Source organism: Anomaloglossus baeobatrachus, chromosome 8 (genome assembly GCF_048569485.1).
Source record: "Anomaloglossus baeobatrachus isolate aAnoBae1 chromosome 8, aAnoBae1.hap1, whole genome shotgun sequence".
NCBI classification, from domain to species: domain Eukaryota; kingdom Metazoa; phylum Chordata; class Amphibia; order Anura; family Aromobatidae; genus Anomaloglossus; species Anomaloglossus baeobatrachus.
In genome coordinates this window covers 210,267,183-210,292,083 of record NC_134360.1, presented here as the reverse complement: position 1 = coordinate 210,292,083, position 24,901 = coordinate 210,267,183, and the positions used below count along the sequence as shown (strand labels likewise).

General features: G+C 42.2%; 1 protein-coding gene across 1 annotated transcript in view; it reads right to left on the bottom strand.

Moving 5' to 3' along the window:
- Nucleotides 1–24,901, bottom strand: part of TNN (tenascin N) — a 96,976-nt gene that overhangs the window by 58,848 nt on the left and 13,227 nt on the right. The window contains exons 3-6 of the mRNA XM_075320146.1: nucleotides 15,974–16,348; nucleotides 10,600–10,974; nucleotides 9,123–9,386; nucleotides 6,846–7,031 (exon numbers count right to left, since the gene is read on the bottom strand). Of these exons, the coding sequence (XP_075176261.1) occupies nucleotides 6,846–7,031; nucleotides 9,123–9,386; nucleotides 10,600–10,974; nucleotides 15,974–16,348 (1,200 nt within the window). The remainder of the gene's footprint in view (nucleotides 1–6,845; nucleotides 7,032–9,122; nucleotides 9,387–10,599; nucleotides 10,975–15,973; nucleotides 16,349–24,901) is intronic.

Below are 24,901 nucleotides of genomic sequence, written 5' to 3'. Positions count from 1 at the left end.
CTGGTGTCCCGGAGTTGCTTGAGAAAGAGTTGGTTTGTGCTTGGTGTTGTTCTGGAGTTTACCTGTTGTCTTGTTGTTTCCACCCTGCTCTTGATGTCCTCCTAATCTCTTATTGTCTTATACCTGTGTGTGTGCGTGTGCGCGTGTGTGTGTGTGTGTGTGTGTGTGTGTGTGTGTGTGTGTGTGCTGTGTGACAGAGTTTTGGTTTCCCCTGTTTGTCTATTTCTGTGGGTTAAATCACATTTCTGTCCCGGCCTCCCCTGGGGGAGGGGGAGGAGGTATAATAACTGGGCTGGTCAGGAGCAGGACCAGGAAGGAGACTCAGACATCCCCACCATTAGGGGTATCTCTGACAATATGGATAGGACAGGGCATCCTAGCCTGAGGGTCAGCTTAGGGGCCCAGGTTTCCTGCTAACCCCATAGTCCCTCATGACAGAAGCTCTGGAATAGGATAATTCTAATTCTGATAAGAATTATATACCTGAAACACATAATCAGACATTATCGCAGAAAAATTACTACTTCTGGTGACAATGGTAAGAATGAATATGTTAAACATAATACCTTTTCTACCACTAAAGAGTATGATGAAAAGAATCCGGAAGGTCTTATTACTGACAGCATATCAAACTCATAATATATATCAGAATATTCAAGCCACGGATGCGCCAGCTACAGTACGTTTTGTGAGAGATCTATTTGATGCTATTACGACATATTTTGAAAAATCACCCTCTTTATGCTAATAAGATCACCAAAGACTGTGTAATCAAGGATACTAAGGATACATTGCCTTCAAACTCAAAAAACAAATCTTGCAATAGTTCTTGCAATGAATCGTTAAGCAATCTTCTTTTCAGTACAAAAGAATCAGCAACAATTGACTCACATGAGTTAAATATTCCAGTTTCAGAAATACTTGTTAAGAAAATAATTAACAAATTGAGTTTGTCTCTTCACCATATTTTATACAGAGATTGTGTCTGAGATTACAGCCGCCATTAATTCTAAATTGAACAGAGCAAACAATACAATATTGGATATGCAACAAACTCAACAGGACACATTAAGTTGTGTTAACTTACTATGTAAAGAGATCTCACTTCTTAAACTAAAACATGGCTAACTCTGAGGATATTTCAAGAAAGGACATCTAAACAATAAGAGGAATTTCTGAGACATTACTACCCTCAAAAATGGATTAAACCTGAAAAAGATAAAAAGAGAGAAATAAAAAAGAGACTGTCGCTTGTTCACCAATTTATTAGAAAGCAAATTACCAGGTCTGACGTAGTCTACGACGTTCCTCGATTACCTGAATGATAAGCTATGAAGCCTTAGAATGAGGCTCCATAGACTTTGCTCAGCAACCAGGATCAGAATGAGGCTCCATAGACTTTGCTCAGCAACCAGGATCAGAATGAGGATCCATAGACTTTGCTCAGCAACCAGGATCAGAATGAGGCTCCACAGACTTTGAGCAGCAGGGAATCCCAGCTCACACTGTGCTCTGCGAGACCCGGGACACTGATGAGCATCACCGCTCATCAGTGTCCCAGTTCCCGCCGTGTGCAGCGTGAATCGGGACTGGCTGCTAATCAAAGTCTATGGAGTTTCTTTCTGAGGCCTTGTGCTGAGGCGCCATAGCTTTTGATCCAGGTAATCAAGGAACCTCATGGGAACCGCTGGACTATGTCGGACCTAGGAACTTTGCATTCTAATAAATTGGTGAACGAAGGACAGTCTCATGTTTTTATTTCTCTCTTTTTATGTCTTTCAAGTTTCCATTTGTGGACTACATCGGATTCTGTGCACTACATCTGAGTCAATTTTTTTGGGGGTAGATTTTATAAAATAGTGAAGCAGGGTAAGTGGGGGAGTGTTTTTTCAATACAGTATTTTTCTATGTGTTTTTTTCTTTTTACCTACTGGGTTAGTAGATAGACGCCTCTCCATTACTTGCACCAGGATTGATGCCAGCTGACATTACACAGCTGACATCAACCCCAACTACCATTATTCTGACCACCACACCAGTAAATCAGGAAGAGTCGAGGAGAAGCACCAGAACTTGCACATCTATTGTGATGCGCCATTTCTGCGGCAACTGCGGGCTGCTATTTTTAAGTTGGGAGGGGCCAAATAACCATTGACCATCCCATCCTAATAATATCAGCCCCCAGCTGTCTGCTTTACCTTTGTGGTTGTCAAAAATACAGGGGACCACTTGTTATTTTTTAATTATTTATTTATTAGGTTAAACAAAGCCTTTAAACACCCTTTAGTGCCACATGTGTAAGTGTATAATATTGATACATTGTATGAAAGTGTCATATTTTCAGTGTTGTCCCGTGAAAAGATGTAATAAAATATTTACAAAAATGTGAGGGGTGTATTCACTTTTGTCATCTACAGCTGCAGGATATCTATCTCTCTATTGTATCTAATATATTTCTATCACCTATCTGGCTATATTTTTATACTTTTGTGTGTATTGGACGTGGGCGGTTATAGTGTTTCTTATGAGATGGTAAAAATTATAATTATGCCTGATTTTGTACCACTATAGACTGTATAATAAACTTTTTTTCTTTGCTTTGGGCAACTTCCTCATCAAAAGATACAGATATGGAATTTAGATACTGAGCCCTAATGGGGATAGTGATACTGATATACCCTTAGCCACTATCTCTCCCTTGTGTAGTGTGCACCAGAATCACTAAACGGGGTTTTTCTGTTTTGGAAAATCCTTGTCCCCTGGCTGTAATTTGTGTTAAAAAACAAAATGTGTTTTACTCACCCTCACCGGATCAGAGGCAGAGTCTCCTCCGCTGCTTCCGGTATCTCATATTGTCTGCAGTGTTTGACATCACACCGACAATGCTGCAGCCAATCAGTGGCTCTAAGTGACTTTATTTGGGTAGAGACGCTGAGCTCACCGATTGGCTGCAGTTCTATGAACTACATCAGAGGTGCAGACAACTAGTGATGACTTGAGTGAGCACTACTATGCTCGGGTGCTCAGAGACTCAGTACTGGACCTGGTGAGTGTGAGTAAAGCACCGTTTGTTTGTTTGTTTTGTAACAAACTGTGTCGGGAAAAGCAAAAAATCTTTTTAACAAGGTTCACAGTTGGATATCCATAAGAAGGTCTCTCCTCTCCACCTACCATGTCCCATGCTTAAGTGAAAGGCACCAGGACTTAGGGGTGACTTCTCACCCCCTGCAGTTACATCTATAAGTCATAACTTTGCCCTATGCAGTGTACATCAGATTCATTACCAGGGGGCACATACTTTCCAAAGTTGATTATTTTCTTTTTTACAGTACATCTTTTCATGGGATAACACTAAACATATGACACTTTGATACAATGTACTTGTATATGTATTTGGTATGTAACCCCCTTCTCATGTACAGCACCATGGAATTAATGGTGCTCTATAAATAAATAATAATAATAATAATAATAATAGTCAGTGTACGGCTTATATAACAGTGTAAATTTGGTAAGTCCTCTAAATAACTCAACACACAGACATTAATGCCTAAATCATTGGCACCAAAAGTGAGTACACCCCTAAGTGAAAATGGCCAAATTGTGCCTAAAGTGTCAATATTTTGTGTGGCCATCATTATTTTCAAGCACTGCCTTAATTCTTTTAGGCACATAGGTCATTAGAGCTTCACAGGAGCTGCTGGATCCTCTTCCATCCTCCAAGATGACATCACAGAGCTGGTGAATGGTAGAGACCTTGCGCTCCTCCACCTTCCATTTGAGGAGGCCCCACAGATTCTCAATAGGGTTTAGGTCTGGAGATGCTTGGCCAGTCCAGCACCTTTACCCTCAGTTTCTTTAGTAAGGCAGTGGTCGTCTTAGAAGTGTGTTTGGGGTCGTTATCATGTTGGACTACGAAGGGAGGGGATCATGCTCTATTTCAGTATGTCACAGTACATGTTGGCATTCATGGTTCCCTCAATGAACTGTAGCTGCCCCCAGCCGGCAGCACTGACACTTGACACTCCCACCACCATGCCTGACTGTAGGCAGGACAAACTTGTCTTTGTGCTCCTCACCTGGTTGCCACCACACATGCTTGACAACATCTGAACCAAATATGTTTCTCTTGGTCTCATCAGAAAACAAGACTAGGTTCCAGTAGTCCATGCCCTTAGTCTGCTTGTCTTCAGCAAACTGTTTGCAGGCTTTCTTGTGCATCTTCCAATACAGTTTTGGATTACTTATATATCAAATAGATATATATTATAAACACTGTTCAGTCTATTGGCCTCTGGAGTAGGTGCATCAGTATCGGCTGTTACACACGTATTACAGGCCTTTTATCTCCTTTGTTACCTTGGGGCCCAGCCATACATTGACAGCCCTTAACAGGCTTTTCAGCACAGCCTCTGAACATATGGAGATGGTTAAAGTAAAGTGCTACTGACAGCAATTTCCAGACTGTGTCCCCCCCCAAATCCGTGTGAAACTTCATCTGTGTCAGAAATCACAGAAAAATACCGTTACCCAACATGTCATCTAAGATTGGGATTTAAGAAGACAAAACGCACAAGAGAAGATATAAGAAACATTAATGAATAAAAACGATGGATAAGATTATAAAGTCAAAAAGGAATAAATGATCACCTAATGTTGGACTTATTCCACTAACATAATGATGTTCCACCGGCTGATATTGGTCCTAGTCCCCATTGGAATCACAAATCAATTATTTCTCATTCAATCCTCCCATTAATCTCAGACACTTTTGACCCATTTATAATAATGGAAACTTCAGAAAGAGCGATGTTTTACCATGTCCTGGGCCAGATGGTATAAAGTTACCAAAAAACACAGAAAAAAAGACATTATGATATTATGCACTTATCCATTTCAGCCCAAATCAAAGTATGGAATAATATTAAGGGTTACTTTAAGGCAACAATCCCATGTTTTTGGACTAAAGGCCAGTTAATGTCACTTATGCTATCATACAATAAGACAATAACAAAGTGCCACAAAGAGGTTATAGCACGCATCGTCGAATATAATAGCAGTGTCAGGGTTTATGGAAACTACAGATTCTGGCACTCTGCCTGCTAACTTCTCTGATGTCTGTGATCAGTGCAGGCTAACTCAGGTGTTGAACCACTGACTTGTACTTCATAGGCAGGCTAGCAAGAGTTAATCTCTAATGGGCTGCTTGTTAGTCTCCTTTGATCAGATGCTGTGTGGAAGCCAATCAAATTTGCTCAGCCACTATATATGCTGGGTAGATACTTCCATTAGTGCCAGTTATAGTTTATCTATACTGGTTTGGAGATATAGTTCCAGACTTACTGGTGGTTGTTGTGCTTTATGGCTGTGATCGTTTGTGATGTTAACCCTTGCTGTCCTTTTGTTGCTGCCTAACTCCTCTTACTTTTCCCTTAGTTTGTTTGTTCTTATGAGTTTACAGAATGTCTGAGTTTTGGTTTTTCTTGTCTGTCTAAATCTAAGTTGTCATCACACTCCTACCCCTTCCTTCTCGGGGATAGGGGGGAGACAGATTAACTCTGGTACGGAGAGCAGCCAGGCACAGGACTCAGGCATCTCCACCATTGGGGGTAACCCTGAGGTTAGGGATAACCTAGGGTCCCCTAATATGAGGGACAGTATAGGAGCCCCCTCTTCCTCATTATCCTTCAGTCACATTGTGAGATTACTACTACTGAATTCAATATTAGAAGTAAAAATCTAAATGCATTGAGCTCCCCCTATTGGTGGCTGCAAGCAGATAGGATTTTATCATTTACTATTTGAAGAAAAGCACGGTATATGGAGCTCTACTGACCTTTGTCAAGGAGTGTTAGAAAAGGGTCACTAAAAAACACAGTATAGTTGACAGAAATGTAGATTTTATAGCCCAATGTAAGTTTTGATATGGGGTCGTATGATTTCTGTATTTTCGCTATCCAAAGATCTAGCAGGGCTAAGTTAGACATCGCATAAAATCCATGGACACCTTTGACTTTGAAAAAATATGTGTATGTATCTTAGGAGATAACTTTAGTTCATAAAATGGACAAGTTTCAGTCTGAAATCTTCATTTCTTCATTCATTTTCAGATCACCTAATATGCAGATATAAGGTTCAGATGTTTCTCTTTTAACTTTTGTCAGGCTGCATAATTTTGCCAAAATTTCTCGACCCCTTATCTCGGAAGGGGGTGGAGATATTTTATTGAAATTTGGCCAATATATTCTGGACCAAAACTGCTGAGATGTCACGAAATTTCAGCCCTCTACGGCTTTTCGAGAAAAAAAATGATTGCAATTTAAAAAGGGAATAGTTACAATTGTACCTATTCAGCCGGACGAAGGTTAAGAGTGTCTTTCCCAGTAATATAGGCTGGATGTAAGATATGTGTGTTTCCAGGGTGCTGCTGTATTCACTGCACATATACTGTATATGCACAGCTTCTATACTGCTCTTATTTCCTCTTCACGTGCTTGTGCCTCCCCATTATACTTTCCACTGTCTCAATGCTGTGAATATACACATATTACCTTCTACCTCCTGTTATCTCTAACATAAAGAGAAGGGAGGGGAAGAGCAAGAGCGAAGGGCCATAAAAACCAGGAGCACAAGCTCCTGCAAAATTGAAGCTATGACAATGGAAAAAAAATCTGTATGAAGGTATACTTAACTTTTATCCTAATCTATCATTGTGCAAATTTTTCTTTAAACAAGTACAAAAGCCCTTTATCCCGTCATGTTGCACTGCAATTAATTACAAAGTGCCAACATATTAAGAAAGGTCGTAGGTTATGAGTGTCTGAAGAGCCTTTTGGATTACCCACCTCGAATTATGTATCTTGTCTTGGGGTCTTTGCTTTGGGACACTTGGACCTCTGTCTCCGCTCCTCCAGGTTGGGCAGCATACTTCAGTTTAAAATAGTCCACTCTAGTATCAGGATTCTCCCACTCCACCTCCAAGGAATCCTCCGTCTCCTCAGTCACCCAGAGCGTTCCTAGAGCAGAGTCATCTGGAAATGGAAAGTAAATGTCACTTCCTCTACTGCAAGGAAATCCATGTAATCTGGAGAAGACTTTACGCCATATATCCCATCAGTCAAGAATAGGGAACTGTTAGTGGACAAGCCAAACTGGCCATTGGAAAGCTATATATAGTATAAATATATGAGATAGATATGGCATTAATGGCCCCATCCTGGTATATGTCTTCATCTTGTTATATTTCCCTCACCATGGCCCCATCTTGGTATAAATGTATAGATGTCCACATCATAGCCCCATCCTGGTATAGACATCACTCATAATACAAAAAAAAAACATGATTATACTCACCTTCCCTCCACTCCCCCGGTGTCCTCCTCCGATGTTGTCATGCCAGCAATTGACTTTTGCATGTAAGCAACACAGCACATGACATCACTGTCATGCACACCAAATTACACCACCGTCAGCTGCTGGCATATTTGCTGCTCCATACACCCGGGATTATGAACGTGGGGAGCAGTGAATGATAATTCTTTTTAATAGTGGCACATGTGACATCCTAGCCGCTGTATGTAGGAAGCCAGCTGATGGGAGTTCACGTGTGCTGCTATTAAACAGCATGAATATTCACTGCTTACCATGCCCATAATACCGGCTTCAATGCAAAGAGGTGGGTGGGATTTTGGGAACAGTGAATATTCATATCCTTAATCAGTGGGCACATTGTAGTGCCTGTGGCCTAGGAGAGTGAGTATCGGAGCTAGGAGTAATGTCTCTTCCACTCCAACACAACTTTGAACTGCTAACGTGATAGCGCCTGCAGTGCAAAGCGGCAGTATGACTCTAGCTGAGGGGACGGCGCTTGTGCCAACAGAGAGGGCTCTGTGTGCCATATATTCACCATCACTGGCCTAGGAGAATAGCCACTGCTGAGAAAATGAAGAGTTTTGACAGTAACTATGACAATAAGCAATAATCTATAAAATTAAAAATCCCTCCTTTTATAGAATGTTTTTTACTAGCACTTTGCATAACTTAAGAATAAGGCTTTATATAGATATACAGGAGTTAGATCAATAGATATGAAATAAACAAAAAGAAAGATAGATAGATAGATAAAGTGCCAGAGGAGGTTGGATGCACCACTTATGTTATTGGGTGTGAGAAACTGAAAGGGATTTGTTTTTAAAAAGTCATAATTAAAAAAGTATCATGAAAAATGCCCAAGGAAGGGAGAGGAGAGAGAGAGTGTGAGAGAGAAGAAGGAGGAAAGAGAAAGAATGAAAGAAAGAAAGAAAAAGAAACGAAGGAAGGAAGGAAGAAAGAGAGAGGGAAGGAAGAAAGTGAGAAAGAGGAAGAAGAAAGAAAGAGGGAAGGAAGAAAGTGAGAGAGGAAGAAGAAAGAAGAGGGAAGGAAGAAAGTAAGAAATAAAGAAATAATGAAAAAAGAGAGAGGGAAGGAAGAAAGGGAGAAATAGAGAAAGAGGAGGTAGAAATAAAGAATGAAAGAAAGAGATAAAGAGATAGAGGAAGTACAGAAGAAAAAGAAAGAAAGAAAAAGAGGAGGGAGGAAGGGAGAAAGAAAGAGAGAGGGAAGGAAGAAAGTGAGAAAGAGGAAGAATAAAGAAAGAGGGAAGGAAGAAAGTAAGAAATAAAGAAAGAATGAAAGAAAGAGAGAGGGAAGGAAGAAAGGGAGAAATAGAGAAAGAGGAGGTAGAAATAAAGAACGAAAGAAAGAGATAAAGAGATAGAGGAAATACAGAAGAAAAAGAAAGAAAGAAAAAGAGGAGGGAGGAAGGGAAAAAGAAAGAAAGAAAGAAAGAAAGAAGAGGGAGGAAGTGCGAAAGAAAGAGGCATAGAGGAAGGAAGGAAGAAAGAAAGAAAGAAAGAAAGAAAGAAAGAGAGGGGAGAAAGTGAGAAATAGAGAAAGAGAAGGGAGAAAGAAAGAAAGGCATAGAGGAAGGACGGAAAAAAGGTAAGAAAGAAGCAGAAAGAGGAGGAAGGGAGAGAGAAAGAAAGAGAGATGGAGGAAGGAAGGAAGGAAGGAAGGAAGGGAGAGAGAAAGGAAGGGAGAAAGGAAGAAAGAAAGAAGGAACAATTTCTTTTGACGCTTCTTACCAGTTCGGCCCTGAAGCTCGGCGGGATCGCTGGTCACACCATTCTTCACTTGGTACATCAGTATTTTGTACAATGTACTGGGGTTCAGACCATCAATCTGGTAAAAGTCTTGGTTTGCAGAAACTTTTATTTGCCGTTTCAAGCCTTCCTCTCCAAAAGGATAATAACTAATATAATAATAATCCACTTCCACCAGCAGATCCCAGGCAATGCTCAGAGAGTCCTCTGTTGTACTGATGAGACGTAAGTTCTGCACGGCCATCACTGTCATAAAGCAGAAATGGGTAAATTACTTATATTAACCTCTGACACTGAAACAGCCGGTGACTGATCGCATCTTTGCACTTCTTTTATTAGACAAGAAAATGTTTACATTGATCAAGATGAAAAAAATATATATATATATATATGAGAAAATTATAAATGAAGACGCTACTGTTTATAACACTCCAAAGATTAGTGGTGAATTATCATTATTTGTACATAACCAGGATGAGACCCAGCGACATTCATGTTGTGTGATCGCAGAGGGAGCAGCAACATCTGACCTTCCTGAAGGGCACCTAAACCCTTTGACCAATTATGAATTGTATCCGTATTACTCAAACATTGTATAGAACCATTCTGTTCTTTTATGTATAGCACTGCGTGGTTGGCATTCCTCCACTCTAGGGCACCATATTTTTAATAACCATATGCAGCTTTTAATTTGGCACATAATGGTACAATCATTCGGAAACTAAATGGAATTAGTGGCCTTGATTTATTGTTTGCATTTTTATTTTTTTTTTTGCCACTGTCTGTGTTATTCATTTTGCTCTCCAGATGAGCACTCATTGGGGCTGTATGCCACTCAACGTGGAGGAGGAAGCCCAAAAGTTTTACACCCCTATAAAATTTGAAGCCCCATGACTCTCCCCTTCCCCACCACTACTGATCTGTGCCACAGCATCTTTAAATTAGCTGATCATTGGGAATGCCGGGCTCTGATATGGGTGACCTGTTCCAAGAATACACCTAGAAAAAATAAGCAATTATTTTAGGATATTCTATTTTATAACAATTGGGGTTTTTTTTTTACAATATTTTGACTTAGTTGGAAATGCAAACTTTTCTGAGAATTGGTGTTTATCTATTTTTTCCTTGCATCTTGCTATTATTATAACTAATTCTTCTCTAACTAATGTATTATTTGATGTCTTTAATGAGATGTAACTGTGTTGCTTTATTTGCAGTAGACACAGTTGTATACATAGAGCCGTTCTTTGTTACATTGTAAGGCAGACGATATAATGAGACCACAATGTGATCACTGAGGATCACACACTCTTTGTTGTTGTTTTCTGCATTGCTAATAGGAGTTATGAGTTGGGTGCCTCGCTCCATGACGTCCATATGCTCTAATAGCACAAAAGGAAATGTGTTTTGATCATTAGACATCTCATTGAATGGACACGACACTGATACAGGATCTTACCTTCTGAGCATGAATCACCAAAGAAGCCCTCCTCACAGAAGCACTGGCCACCATCACAACGCCCATTATCACCACAGCTGACGAGACAGTCCTCCTCTAGACAGGTCACTCCTGTGAATCCCACGTTACACTGGCAGGTACCATCAACACATCTGCCATTTTCACCACAATCTAAAAGGCATGCCCTCTCACTGCAGTCCGGACCGGTGAAACCAACTGCACACTGGCAAACGCCATTGACACATACGCCATTGTTAGCGCAGTTGTTGGGGCAGCTTCGTTGTGAACAGTCTGGTCCTTCCCAACCTTCATCACACACACATGAACGAGTGACGGGATTATACCTGCCTTTAAAACTGCAAAGACCGGCCATGTCTGAAAGAGAGATAAGAAGGATTGTTATGGGATATTGTCAACAAAAATCTATTTATCTCTCTATCTATCTCATATCTCTATTGTATCAATCTATTTACAGTATGTATTGTACATATTTTATCTATCTGTCTATCTCATATTTATCTCACATTGGGGTTTTTTCATATTTATTTATTTATTGATCTATCAACTGTAAATCTATGTATCTTACTTAAAGCCTTTCTTTCTTTTTTTTCTCCCTTCCTTAGTTCATACGTCTTTTTCTTTCTTTCGTCCTTCTTTCCTCCCTCCTTTTCTTTCTATCTTTTTTTCTTTCTTTCCTCGCTCCTTTTCTTTCTTTCTTTCTTTCGTTCTTTATTTCTCTCTTTATTTTTCATTCTTTGTACCTTTCTTCCTTCCTTCCTCCTTTTCTTTCTTTCTCTTTCTTTCTTTCTCTTTTCTTTCTTTCTTTCTCCCTTCCGTTCTCCCTTCCTTCCTTCCTCCTTTTCTCTTTCTTTCTCCCTTCCTTCCTCCCTCCTTTACTCTTTCTGTCTTTCTCTCTTCCTTCCTTCTTTCCTTCCTCCTTTTCTCTTTCTTTCTCCCTTTCTTCATTCCTCCCTCCTTTTTTCATTCCTCCCTCCTTTTTTATTTCTTTCTCCCTTCCTTCCTTCTTTCTCTCTCTCTCCCTTTCCTCCTCCCTCCTTCTCTCTCTCTCTCTCCTCCCCCATGCTTGGGCATTTTTCATGATTCTTCTTTTGTAATTATGACTTGTCAAGAACAGATCCCTTCCAGTTTCTCACACCCAAAAAAATAAGAAATGCATCCAACCTCTGCTAATTGTCTTATTTACCATGAAAACTCTGCATTTTATCAGCAGTGGCTATTCTCCTAGGCCAGTGATGGTGAACCTATGGTACGCAGAGCCCTCTCTGTTGGCACAAGCGCCTTCGCTTCAGCCAGAGCTGGTGCTTGGAACTGCTGGCGCTATTGTACTAGCAGTTCTTAAGTTGTGTTGGAGTGGAGGAGACATTACTCTTAGCTCAGATATTCACTCTCCTAAGCTGCATGCACTGTAATGTGCGCACTGATTAAGGATATGAATATTCACTGTTCCCCCAAATCCCACCCACCTCTTTGCACTGAAGCCAGTGCTGAGAGCTGGGTGGGATTATAGGCATGGTAATCAGTGAATATTCATCATATTTAATAGCAGCACATGTGGCCACCCAGCAGCCAGCTTCCTACATACAGCAGCTGGGTGGTCATGTGTGCCGCTATTAAAGAGAATGATTATTCACTATTCCCCACTTTCATAATCCCATGTGTGTGGAGCAGCAAATATGCCAGCAGCTGATGGCGGTGTAATTGGTTGCGCACAAGAGGGACATGATGTGCTGCTCCGCTCACACACTCAAGTCAGTTACTGTCATGACAGCATCGGAGGAGTACACCGGGGCAGTAGAGGGAAGGTGAGTATAATTGGGGTTTTGGTTTTTTTGTACAGTGTGTGGCATTTATACCAAGATGGGGTTATAATGGGGACATCTATACCAAGATGGGGACATGATGGGGACATCTATACCAGAATGGGGCTATGATGGCGACATCTATTCAAGGATGGGGATATGATGGGGACATATATACCATGATGGGGCAATGAAGGAGACATCTATACGAGGATGAGGCAATGGTGGAGACAACTATAACAGGATGGGGCAATGATGGAGACATCTATTCAAGGATGGGGATATGATGGGGACATATATACCATGATGGGGCAATGAAGAAGACATCTATACCAGGATGATGCAATGGTGGAGACAACTATAACAGGATGGGGCAATGATGGAGACATCTATTCAAGGATGGGGATATGATGGGGACATATATACCATGATGGGGCAATGAAGGGGACATCTATACCAGGAAGATGCAATGGTGGAGACAACTAGAACAGGATAGGGCAATGATGGGGACATCTATACAAGGATGGTGCAATGACGGGGCCATCTATACCAGGATGGACGAATGTTGGGGACATATATACCAGGATTGGGCTATGATACTGACATCTATACCAGAATGGAGCAATGTTGGGGACATATATACCAGGATGGGACTGTGAAGGGGACATCTATAACAGATTGGCTCTGTTTTCAGCTTTGAATGATATGAAATCTGGTATCAGAAACAGACTAACAAATGACCTGAGTGCTGCTTGCATTGCTCTCAAACTTACAAAGTATGAGTCAAGATTAGACAAGTTATCAGCATGAATGCAACAGCAAAAATCACATGAATTGTTCAAAAACATGCCAAATGCTTTCAAAGTCTGTTATTCGGGTTAAATTGTCCTGTTGGCACTTTGAGATAAATAATTGGGTTTTGGGTTTTAGTTTGGGCACTCGGTCTCTGAAAAATTCGCCATCACTGACCTAGGCCAATAGTTGCAAGCTCTTTGCTATAGAGCTTGTAAACCCCCTCCTGGAAAGTTGGCCAGATAGCTGATTTGATGCTGCAGAGGTAAAGCAACCCCTGTTTTGCCTATCTTTGCCTCTGGTCTGCCTTTGTTTGCCTCTGCTCTGCCTCTGCTTGCCTCTGCTCTGCCTCTGCTTGCCTCTGCTTGCCTCGGCTCTGCCTCTGCTTGCCTCGGCTCTGCCTCTGCTTGCCTCGGCTCTGCCTCTGCTTGCCTCGGCTCTGCCTCTGCTTGCCTCGGCTCTGCCTCTGCTTGCCTCGGCTCTGCCTCTGCTTGCCGCATTGGACAGCGCACAGTTGGGAGCAGCATCTCAATGTTGGCAACTGTAAAAACTGTCAATTAGTCAGGAGCGCAACATCTATCTAGCAATCTATCTATCTCACTATTTTTATTTACATATTGCACACCAGGATATTATTATATATGGACTCTGTAAAACTTGGGTTACAAAGGTCTATTTTTGAGGGAAATGTGGGCGAGACACAGCTCATGTCCTCGGTGCACGCACAATGCAATTCCATTGTATAAAGAATTCAATGACGTGACTAGAACGCCAAGGATTTCCATGACTATTGATGCTTTGTGTCTTGAAGAATCAGTGGAAGCAGCCATATACCGTCCTTTATGACATTTTATACTAGTGATCCTGTCCCATATCACAGCTATATATCTCAGCAAAGTTTGGAAACAAACGTGAGGTTGCTATGAGAAAGGCCACCATTATTTCTTTGCTCTAGTTTCTATAAATCATCTTGTTGCTGACATTTAAGACAATATTGCTTCAAATGTCAAAATTAAAAAGCATGTACCTGAAGCTGGAAAATAAGAAGAAAAAATGTCATGGAAACTTCTGAGTTTACCTACAAATCAATCCATATCCAAATACACAAAACCCCAATACATAGCATGATATTACAGGAAAAGTTTCATCAATAAACCCCCTTTAGATAAATCAGGTTTTTATATTTTGCTTTTTTTCTTATTTTTTTATATATTTTTTTTTTAGTTTTCCATATTAGTATGGTATGTAAATTGAAACAAAAACAGAATTCTTGCCATTTTCACGTTGGCTGTTCTTTACAGAAAACTTTTCAGCAGGCTCCTTATCATTACAGGCAGGATTATAATGGCAGGAAACACCTTTATATATTGTATATAACACAAGATTGATCATTCACAATAGCTGATGTTACAGCTCACCTCCTCCCCCTCTCTTTGTAACTGTCTTGATCAAAGCAAGTCCCAAAAAACACTTGTATACAATTCAACATAGTCAGAGGCAGTCTGTTACTATTTATGCCCGTGCAGCTGCTGAAAACAACAGGAAGTCTAAATCTATTATTGGGCCTATTGGCTAGTGTAAGAATTGCAAGATTTTTTTGCGCAGCCGTGAGACAGAAGTCAGAGATAGGTGTGAATCCCAGAGGTGGGAAGTGCATCTACAAGACATTTATGGCGTGGCTCAGTGGTTAGCACGGTACTATATACAGAGCAGAACGGTTGCTCAGAGGTTAGCACTGTACTATATAAAGAGCAGTACGGTATATGTGTTTAGTACTGTACTATATATAGAGCAGCACAGTGGCTCAGTGGTTAGCACTGTACTCTAAATAAGGCAGCTTTCTGGTTAAGTGATTAGCACTGTACTATATATAGGGCAACATGTTGGCTCAGTAGTTAGCACTGTACTATATATAAAGCAGCACGGTGGCTCATGGTTAGCAATATCCTATATATAGGGCAGCACACTGGCTCAGTGGTTAGCATTGTACTATATATACAGTAGCACGGTGGCTCAGTGGTTAGCACTGTACTATATATTGGGCAGCATGCTGGCTCAGTGGTTAGCATTGTACAATATATAGGGCAGCACACTGGCTCTGTGGATAGCACTGTACTATATATAGAGCAGCAAGGTGACTCAGTGGTTTGCACTGTACTATATATAGGGCAGCATATTGGCTCAGTGGTTAACATTGTTGTATATATAGAGCAGCACAAAGGCTTAGTCATTAGCACTGTACTATATATAGGGCAGCACGGTGGCTCAGTGGTTATGACTGTACTATATATAGGGCCGAACAATGGCTCAGTGGTAAGCACTGGAGTCCTGGGTTCAAATCCTACCAAGGACAACATCTGTAAGAAGATTGTATGTTCTCCAGGTGTTTATGTGGATTTCCTCCGGATTCTTTGGTTTCCTCCGACACTCCAAAGACATACAGATGGGCCCACAGTTCAGCACCATGCAAATAGTACATTAGCCTCATTCACACATCTATCTGTACTTCTATGTAATAACGCATTGGGTAGTTTGTTGAGTGAATAATGAGATGCTGCTTTGTTCTGAACATAGCAAATAATGTAATTGGGTCAACTACTGCTCATATTGTGGGGTAAGTGGCTCACTCCAGCCGTAGGGGCCCACCTGGGAATTGCCCTGCTCCCCTGTGGGCCAGTCCAAACCTGTATGGAATATATTTCTGTGACATTATCATTTCTGGACCATCCAATAGGGAGACGTGGTCAGTTGAAGCCTCTTACCTGTGGAGCAGTCATCACCCATGAAACCTTCATTACAGACACATACGCCATTTACACACCGGCCATTAGGACGACACTCGACGGAGCATTTTTTCTCTTTGCAGCCCACACCGGTGTATCCTTCTGCGCAAACACAGGTGCCATCGACACACTTCCCGAATTCACCACAATCGACTGGGCATTTCTTCTTTCTGCAGGCCGGGCCGGAGTATCCCTCCGCACACTTACATCCTCCATCAACGCAGGTACCAAACTTGCCGCAGTCATAGGTGCACTTCTTTATGGAGCAGTCCGGTCCTTCCCAGCCCTCATCACACTGACACTGGCCTGATGCTGGGACATACTTTCCATTTCCACTACATTTACCCTGAAGTGCTGAAAAGAGATTAAATAGAAGATCATTGTAAAATCATTTTGAAATCAGGTACATACAATTATTTTTGTTTTGCTGCACATTCAACGTTTTTCATTAACATGTTAAAGGTACGTATGTTCTTCCCTTGTGCCATGATGTGGGCACACGTGTGATCTCCGTGTGCTATCCGGGATAATACACGGAGATCAGGCACTTATACTTACCTGTCCACGCCGCTGCTGTCCGTGGTGCTAAAGTATCCCGCGATGCTTTATCCGGCTGCCGCTGTCTCCACTGTGATGTTACTTCCAGGTCGGCTGTGCAGTGCATATGCATGAGCATAATTAGCCTGGAAGCAGGAGACAGCAGCGGCTCGAGACAGCATCGTTGGAGACAGGTGAGTTTAAAAAGCTTTTTAGTTTAAATGTCCGTGTTTTTCTGGTATGTGTTTCACGGATCACACCATAGTGTGGTCCATGGGACTGTAGTGATGCTAGAAAAAAATGGATTTGTCTCCATGCGGAACACAAGGACATACATGTACGCTACACGGAAACACGTCAGTGGAAAATCCCTGATGTGTGCGAAGATCCTTTGATTTTAGTGGGTCTGCATATGTCCATGATTCTGGTACGTATAAAACATCAACATATGTACCAGAATCACTGACGTGTGAAGGGGGCCTTACTGAGTGCTTCTCCTTTGCCAAGATAATCCATCTGCCTCACAGGTGTGGCATATCAAGATGCTGATTAGACAGGTTGATTATTGCACAGGTGTGCCTTAGGCTGGACACAATAAAAGGCCACTCTAAAATATGTAGTTTTACGGTATTAGGGGAATCCAGGGGGGGTCATAAGACCAGTCAGTATCTGATGTAACCCCCATTTGCCATTGTGCCATCTCCCCTTTAGGGTATGTGAACACGATCAGGACCCGCTGTGTCCTGGACGCGGCGGGTCCTGACTTACAGGGACGCGAGTCTCCTCCGCAGGAGACCACAGCTGCCCGTGCTCACGATCCGTCTCAGGCACTTGCGGTCTCTCTCTTCTGTTGTCCCTGCAGAGAACACTCGCGTCTCTGCAGCAAAGAATTGACATGCTGCGGAAAGCCGCACAGGAGTTCAGTATTTGCTGTGGGCCGTACACACACTGGGCATGGGATTACTAGAAATCCCATCCACTGTGCTTGTACTGTACATTGCAGCGTTTTAGATGCAGTTGAAACATGCATCCAAAAGGCTGTGAACCCCGATCGTGGGCATGCAGCCTTACAATGAAATCTTTCAAAAAAAAATACATAAAACACAAAAACCTGAAACACAAAATATGATTTTCTGATGATAGTTTCCCTTTAAGCAATCGCCAGCATCTAATAAGTCACGGTTCTGCTTGCCCATTGGGGGCATCATTTTCTTGAAATTCCAAAATAAACTACCAACAGGTTAACTATGGAAACTGTGCGATAATCACGAGAATGAAGGGGAATAAATAAAGATAATTAAGATGTATTGCTAACACCTGTAATATAAAAGGATCCCACAATCCTTTGCGACAATACAATATCACTGCGGGAGCCGCAATTAAAATGGTATTAAATTGCATCAATTTAGAGACGTAGAAGTAGAAGGAGAGTTCTGAAGACGCATCTTTTATCTAATATTTTACTCGGCCAATTTAGTAAGTAAATTCAAAGGATCTTGCCGTTTCCTTTCCTCCCTTGCATCCGATTATTACGCCGGTGTAGAACATTGATGGTTGCAAAAATTCCGGAATTTTATGGGCAATAATCCTGAATTTATCACGTCTTCAAGGGAGTTTTGAGTGATTTTTGTAATTTAAAGCATCATGTTTTTATCATTTCCTATGCAGTTTATTATCTTCTGGTGCAAGGTGCTATCTAGTGGAGTGTTTCAGAATGGCAGGATGTCTGCGGCTCGCTTTGATCAACTGCTTTAATCATTGCGAGCAGCATCTGATATTAATTAGGGAGAAAAGTCAACTGACCCCGGGTCACCGCAGAGATAATGATCTGGTTCCTCTACAACTTTTTCTTTTCTTTTTTTTTTTATCCTTATCATCACTACAATAATAGAGGGTATTAATAAAAAGCTGAACTAAATAGTTATCGTGCCATCTCCAGTACTGCGTTTGACACTTTTGATTGCGGTTTGAAGAATCTTATAAAAAAAAAGAGCAACAGGAGAGGGGAAAGCATAGTAGAAAAATGATCCAGGCGCTTTCATTTCCACGGACTGATGTCAAAAGATTGCAATTATGTAAATGAAAAAACAGCAATAGAAAAGGAAGCAGCTGAGTGGGCAGAGAAATCTTTGATGTAGGGGCACAATGCTGAAGTCTAAACAGGTATGTCAAGTGTACCTTTACCTTTGCACAAAATTGATCAAGAAGTCAAATTTCACATGAAACAATTAAAGGGAACCTGTCACCAAATTTTGACCTTCTAAACTAAAACTAGCACCTTAATCAGCGTCTATGCTGGATTCTACAAAGGTGCACGTTACCCACTGACCCCACAAATAGCTTTATAAAATCTCCCACCATGTAAGTAAATTGTCCAGTCCAGACCAATGGGTGTCCTAATCAGTGCTTCCTGTCCCTCCCTTTCTTTGTCCTCCTGTGCTGATTGACGTGGATGATATCACCTACTTCATCCACATCGCCGTATTTCCTGCTCGCGCAGGCGCACTTTGCTCTGCACTGTTGCAGGCAGAGCCGAAAACATAGGTGCGCCTGCGCAAACTGGCGAGTCCTCTGTGCAGGAGTGAGATTTTGCCCAACGATGTGGATGAAGCGGGTGACATCATCCACATCAATCAGCACAGGAGGACGGCAAAACGAGGGGCAGGAGACGCAGATTAGGACGCCGATCAGACCGGACCAGACAATTTACATACATGGCGGGAGATTTTATAACGGTATTTGTAGGGTCAGGGGGTAACTTGCACTTTTATAGAATACAGCACAGATGCTGATTAAGGTGCTAGCTTTAGTTTAGAAGGCCATAATCTGGTGACAGGTTCCCTTTAATATAATATCACAAAATGCTAAAAAAAAAAAACAAAAAACCTTGACAGTTTGCATTTCTCATCACAAGCACTAGATGGCCACATACTGACACATAGATCATAAACATATTACGACAAGGTATCACAACACCTTTGCACAAAATTGATCAAGAAGTCATATTTCACATGAAACAATTAAAGGGAACCTGTCACCAAATTTTGACCTTCTAAACTAAAACTTGCCCCTTAATCAGCATCTGTACTGGATTCTACAAAGGTACACGTTACCCACTGACCCCACAAATACCTTTATAAAATCTCCCACCATGTATGTAAATTGTCCGGTCCAGACCAATGGGTGTCCTAATCAGTGCTTCCTGTCCCCCCCTTTCTTTGTCCTCCTGTGCTGATTGACGTGGATGATATCACCTACTTCATCCACATCGCCATATTTCCTACTCGCGCAGGCGCACTTTGCTCTGCACTGTTGCAGGCAGAGCCGAAAACATAGGTGCGCCTGCGCAAACCGGCGAGTTCACTGCGCATCATCCACATCAATCAGCACAAGAGGCGAAAGGAGGGACAGGAGACACAGATTAGGACGCTCATCAGAGTGGACCGGACAATTTACATACATGGCGGGAGATTTTATAAAGGTAATTGTAGGGTCAGGGGTTAACTTGTACTTTTATAGAATACAGCACAGATGCTGATTAAGGTGCTAGTGTTAGTTTAGAAGGCCAAAATCTGGTGACAGGTTCCCTTTAATATAATATCACAACATGCTAAAGAAAAAAAAACCTTGACAGTTTGCAATTCACATCACAAGCACTAGATGGCCACATACTGACACATAGAGCATAAACATATTACGACAAGGTATCACAAAAAAATATATATATACAGTATATATATATATATATATATATATATATATATCCTTTTTAAATTTCATGTCTTGTCAAGCCTAAAATGTCATGATATGTCAAGCAAAGAACAAATGTAAAGAAGGACAAATTTGAAGATGTGACATGATCCTAACACTGACGTGAGATTGGAGAATTTAGACTTTTTGCAGATCATTTCTACTGTTTTACAGTGATAAGCAATAGCAGGCAGCAGCTTATCTCTCTTTGTCTATTGAAATCCCATAAATCCCTACTTATAGATGCAGCAATTTCCCGAATAATCTGAACACGTAAACTTTTATGCAACTGATACCTTATCTATGGGTTCCAATTCCTTAATTGTGAATTTCGGAATGACGATTTGGTGCAACTTCACATATCCATGTACCCCTAACATTGTAAGGATCATATAATGGTCTAATTAACCAGAGAGCTACTTTGAGTGAATATGAGCTAAAAGGAATAATAACAGGTGGAATGGTGGCCATATTGAATTTGCTTAAAGGGTTAATTCCCCATCTTCATAAATGGATATTTTGGATAGATATTGCAAAAACAAGCACTTTTGCAATTTACTGCATGTTAAAATTTGCAGCTGTTCCTGCGATATTAACACTTTTTTCTTTTGCTTACATTTCGTTGCCTAGGAAACCGACCATCGCTGCCTGGCTTGAAAGCACTGTGGTTAAGCTCCCCAAGATTAGGAGGTAACAGCACACTGCAGCAATCCTGCCCTAGCTTTAAAAAAAAAAAGTGTTTACAAGCTCAATAGAAAAGAGCTTGTAAGCAATGCGCATGTTCTCATGTCTAACAGTGGTGGTCGGTCTCCAAGGCAACAAGCTGAAAGCAAAAGAAAAGTGTTAATATCTCAAGAACGGTTGCAAATTTTAATGAGCAGTAAATTGTAAATTTGCTTGTATTTGCAAGCACTATTCAAAAATACCCATTTATTGAATATGAAAATAACCCTTTAATTTTGAGCCGCCCTCATCAATGTTCATCCCATGATGACAGATATATATGTAGCACAATATAGCAATAGGAAAGTGTTTAACGCCTCATTTAATACCAGTCCCGCTGTCAGCCTCCAGCCAGGAAGCACAGCCGTCCTTAGATAGGGACGTAACATTGAACAGCAGAAATCAATTATACTAATTTAACCAACTATCTGTATGAAAATGTCATAAAAATTTATCTCCCAGGACACTTTATCTAGAGATATATCATCAAAGATTAAAGAAAAGACTTAAGAGTCATGCCAGGCTTTAATTATTAATCTTATAATTGGGATCCGGGGGTATTAATAGACACTGGTGAGACAGATGACCAACGTCCTTGAAAGAAGCATATCCACAGCACATGTACGACATCCATAACTAAGCTGTCTAAGCCGAAAAAGTGATTTCTGCTTCTGTATTTGAATAACAGAGGAATTAAAGGTGACTATTTGGATAAAATTAACTATTAATTATACACAGAGCCAGAAACTGTGCGTGTGACAAGTACAAATAAGGCTGCTTTCACACTACGTTTATTTAACATGCGTCCTGAACGTTTTTTTAACGCAAAAACGGATCCAGTGCAAATGCGTTTTCATTTCAAAGCATTTGCAATGGACTCGCGTTAGCATGCGTTCACCTGCGTTTGCGTGCGTTATAGTGAGGATCCAGCGACTTGCAGTTTTTTAACATATTTCAAAAACGCTACATGTAGCGTTTTTGAGCTGCGTCCAAATACTACAAATCGCTGGATCCTGACTAAACAGCATGCAAACGTATGTGAACGCTGGCGTGCTGATAGGCAGGATCCTGCTTGCTCTACTGAGCATGCCCAGAACCAGTCTCGCGTGATCAGTCCCTCTCTCTCCTACCTCTCTGTCTCTCCCCCTCCCTCTCCTGTCTCTCCCCCTCCCTCTCCTGTCTCTCCCTCTCCCTCTCCCCCACCTGAGAGCTGCGGACACTCGTAACCAACGTAAATATCGGGTAACCACTTATCTTAGTTACCCGATGTTTACGTTGGTAACGTGTGCAGGGAGCCCGGCTCCTAGCAGCTGCAGACGCTTGTAACCAAAGTAAATATCGGGTATCCAAGCAAGTATACCCGATGTTTACCTTGGTTACGAACCTCCGCAGTTGTAAGAAGCCGGCTCCCAGTCTGGCACGTTTAGTTCCCATCACTCCCGATCACATGACTCCAATGCCCGCCCCTAAACATCCAGTGACAGGATCCTGCAAAGTAAACATGCGTTTGCATGTGTTTTTTGCTGTAAAAGCAGGATCCGCTTTTGCAGCAAAAAAACGTTCAGGACGCATGTTAAAAAGACGTAGTGTGAAAGCAGCCTAATGGGGAGAGGTAAAAATAGTTGTGTTTTTATTCCTAAGGCTAGGTTCACACTTCCGTTGTTTTGCATCAGTCATAATCTGTCGCCTTGAGGAATTACGGTATCCTGCAAAATATTTTGCAGGAATCCTGTTTTTCCCCATAGGCTTCTATTAGTGACGGATTGTGACTGATGATGCTGCGTTGTATCCGCTGCATCGCAGTCAGTCGTTTTTTAACTGACCGCCGGGCGGGAGCAATGCAGCCTGTAACGTTTTTTGAGCAGCGCGATCCGTAGGATTTCGCTGCGCATGCGCTCTCTGGCTCCCCGCCCCCGTAACCAGGATAAATATCAGGTGACCAAGCAATGCGCTTTGGTTAGTTACCCGATATTTACAGTGGTTACGGGTGCAGGGAGCCCGCGCTAAGCTGGTATCCAAATAAATATCGGGTAACCAAGCAAAAAGTGCTTTGCTTTTAGTTACCCGATATTTACCCTGGATACAGTGTGCAAGGAGGCCGACACTTCACCACTCGGCTCCACCCCCTCCCGCACTCCGCATGTGTACACACACACTCACACTCACACACACACACTCACTCACTTGTCCCCAGCCCTGCAGTCCCCGCGGCACTGACGTCCTCAGCTCCATGGCCCAGCTCGGCTCCGCCCCCTCCCGCACTCCGCATGTACACACGCATGTAGACACACACACACACACACATACACATACACATACACACACACACTCACTCACCTGTCCCCAGCCATGCAGACCGCGGCACTGACGTCCTCAGCTCCGCCCCCCGAACTCCGCCCCCGAACACCGCCTCCCGAACTCCGCCCCCCCAAACTCCGCCCCCACACATAACGGAGTCCGACAAAGAAATTCTTTTCTTTGTCACCGTTGTCATCCGTTGTACAACGCATCAGTCACATGCGTCAAGTAACGCATGTGACTGATGCAAAACAACGGAAGTGTGAACTTAGCCTTCTATTAGTGACGGATTGCGACTGATGATGCTGCGTTGCATCCGCTGCGTTGCATCCGCTGCGTCGCGGTCAGTCGTTTTTTAACTGACCGCCGGGCGGGAGCAACGCAGCCTGTAACGTTTTTTGATCAGCGCAATGCATAGGATTTTGCTGTGCATGCTCTCTCTGGCTCCCTGTACACGTAACCAGGATACACATCGGGTAACCAAGCAATGCGCTTTGCTTAGTTTCCCGATATTTACAGTGGTTACGTGTGCAGAGAGCCAGCGCTAAGCGGTGTACGCTGGTATCCAAGATAAATATCTGGTAACCAAGCAAAAAGTGCTTTGCTTTTAGTTACCCGATATTTACCCTGGATACGTGTGCAAGGAGGCCGACACTTCCCCGCTCGGCTCCGCCCCCTCCCGCACTCCGCATGTGTACACACTCACACTTACACACATTCACTTGTCCCCAGCCCTGCAGTCCCCACGGCACTGACGTCCTCAGCGCCACGGCCCTGCTTGGCTCCGCCCCCCGCACACAACGGAGTCCGACAATGATTTCTGTTCTTTGTCATCCGTTGTACAACGCATCAGTCACATGCGTCAAGCAACACACTGATGCAACACAACGGAAATGTGAACCTAGCCTTAAAGGGGTTGTCCACAATATTTTAATTTTAACAAATGTGTTGGCAACATGACTTTGTGGCACTTACTAATATACAGGGTGGTCCAAAAGCAGGTGGACCGTGTGTGTAATAGGGTTATGAAGGGGGAGATTTATCAAACATGGTGTAAAGTGAAACTGACTCAGTTGCCCTTAGCAACCAATCAGATTCCACTTTTCATTCTTCACAGACGCTTTGGAAAATGAAAGATGGAATCTGATTGGTTGCTAAGGGCAACTGAGTCAGTTTCACAGATCCAGTTTTCACAGGTAAATCTCCCCCTTCATAACCCTATCACACATACTATCCACCTACTTTTGGACTACCCTGTATAATATATACTAATTATACTAACATATAAGTATTACACATTCCCTTCCTTACAGACTGCACAGCTCTGCTGTTCTCAAGATGGCTGCTGGTGGAGGAGCATGTGATCTGAGATTTCCAATCAAATTCCTCCAATTAAACAAGACTGAACATGGAAAGGCTGTTTTTCTATTGGTGGAGTCTGATGGGCGGGTCTGGTCACATGTTCCTCCATCAGCAGTCCTCTTGAGAAATGCAGAGCTGTGCAGTCCCTGAGGAAATCGGCACTAACAAGTGTAGGAGGAGGACCTGAAATACTTCTATACCTCCTAACCATGCGGTATTTGAGAAGCTATTCCTCAA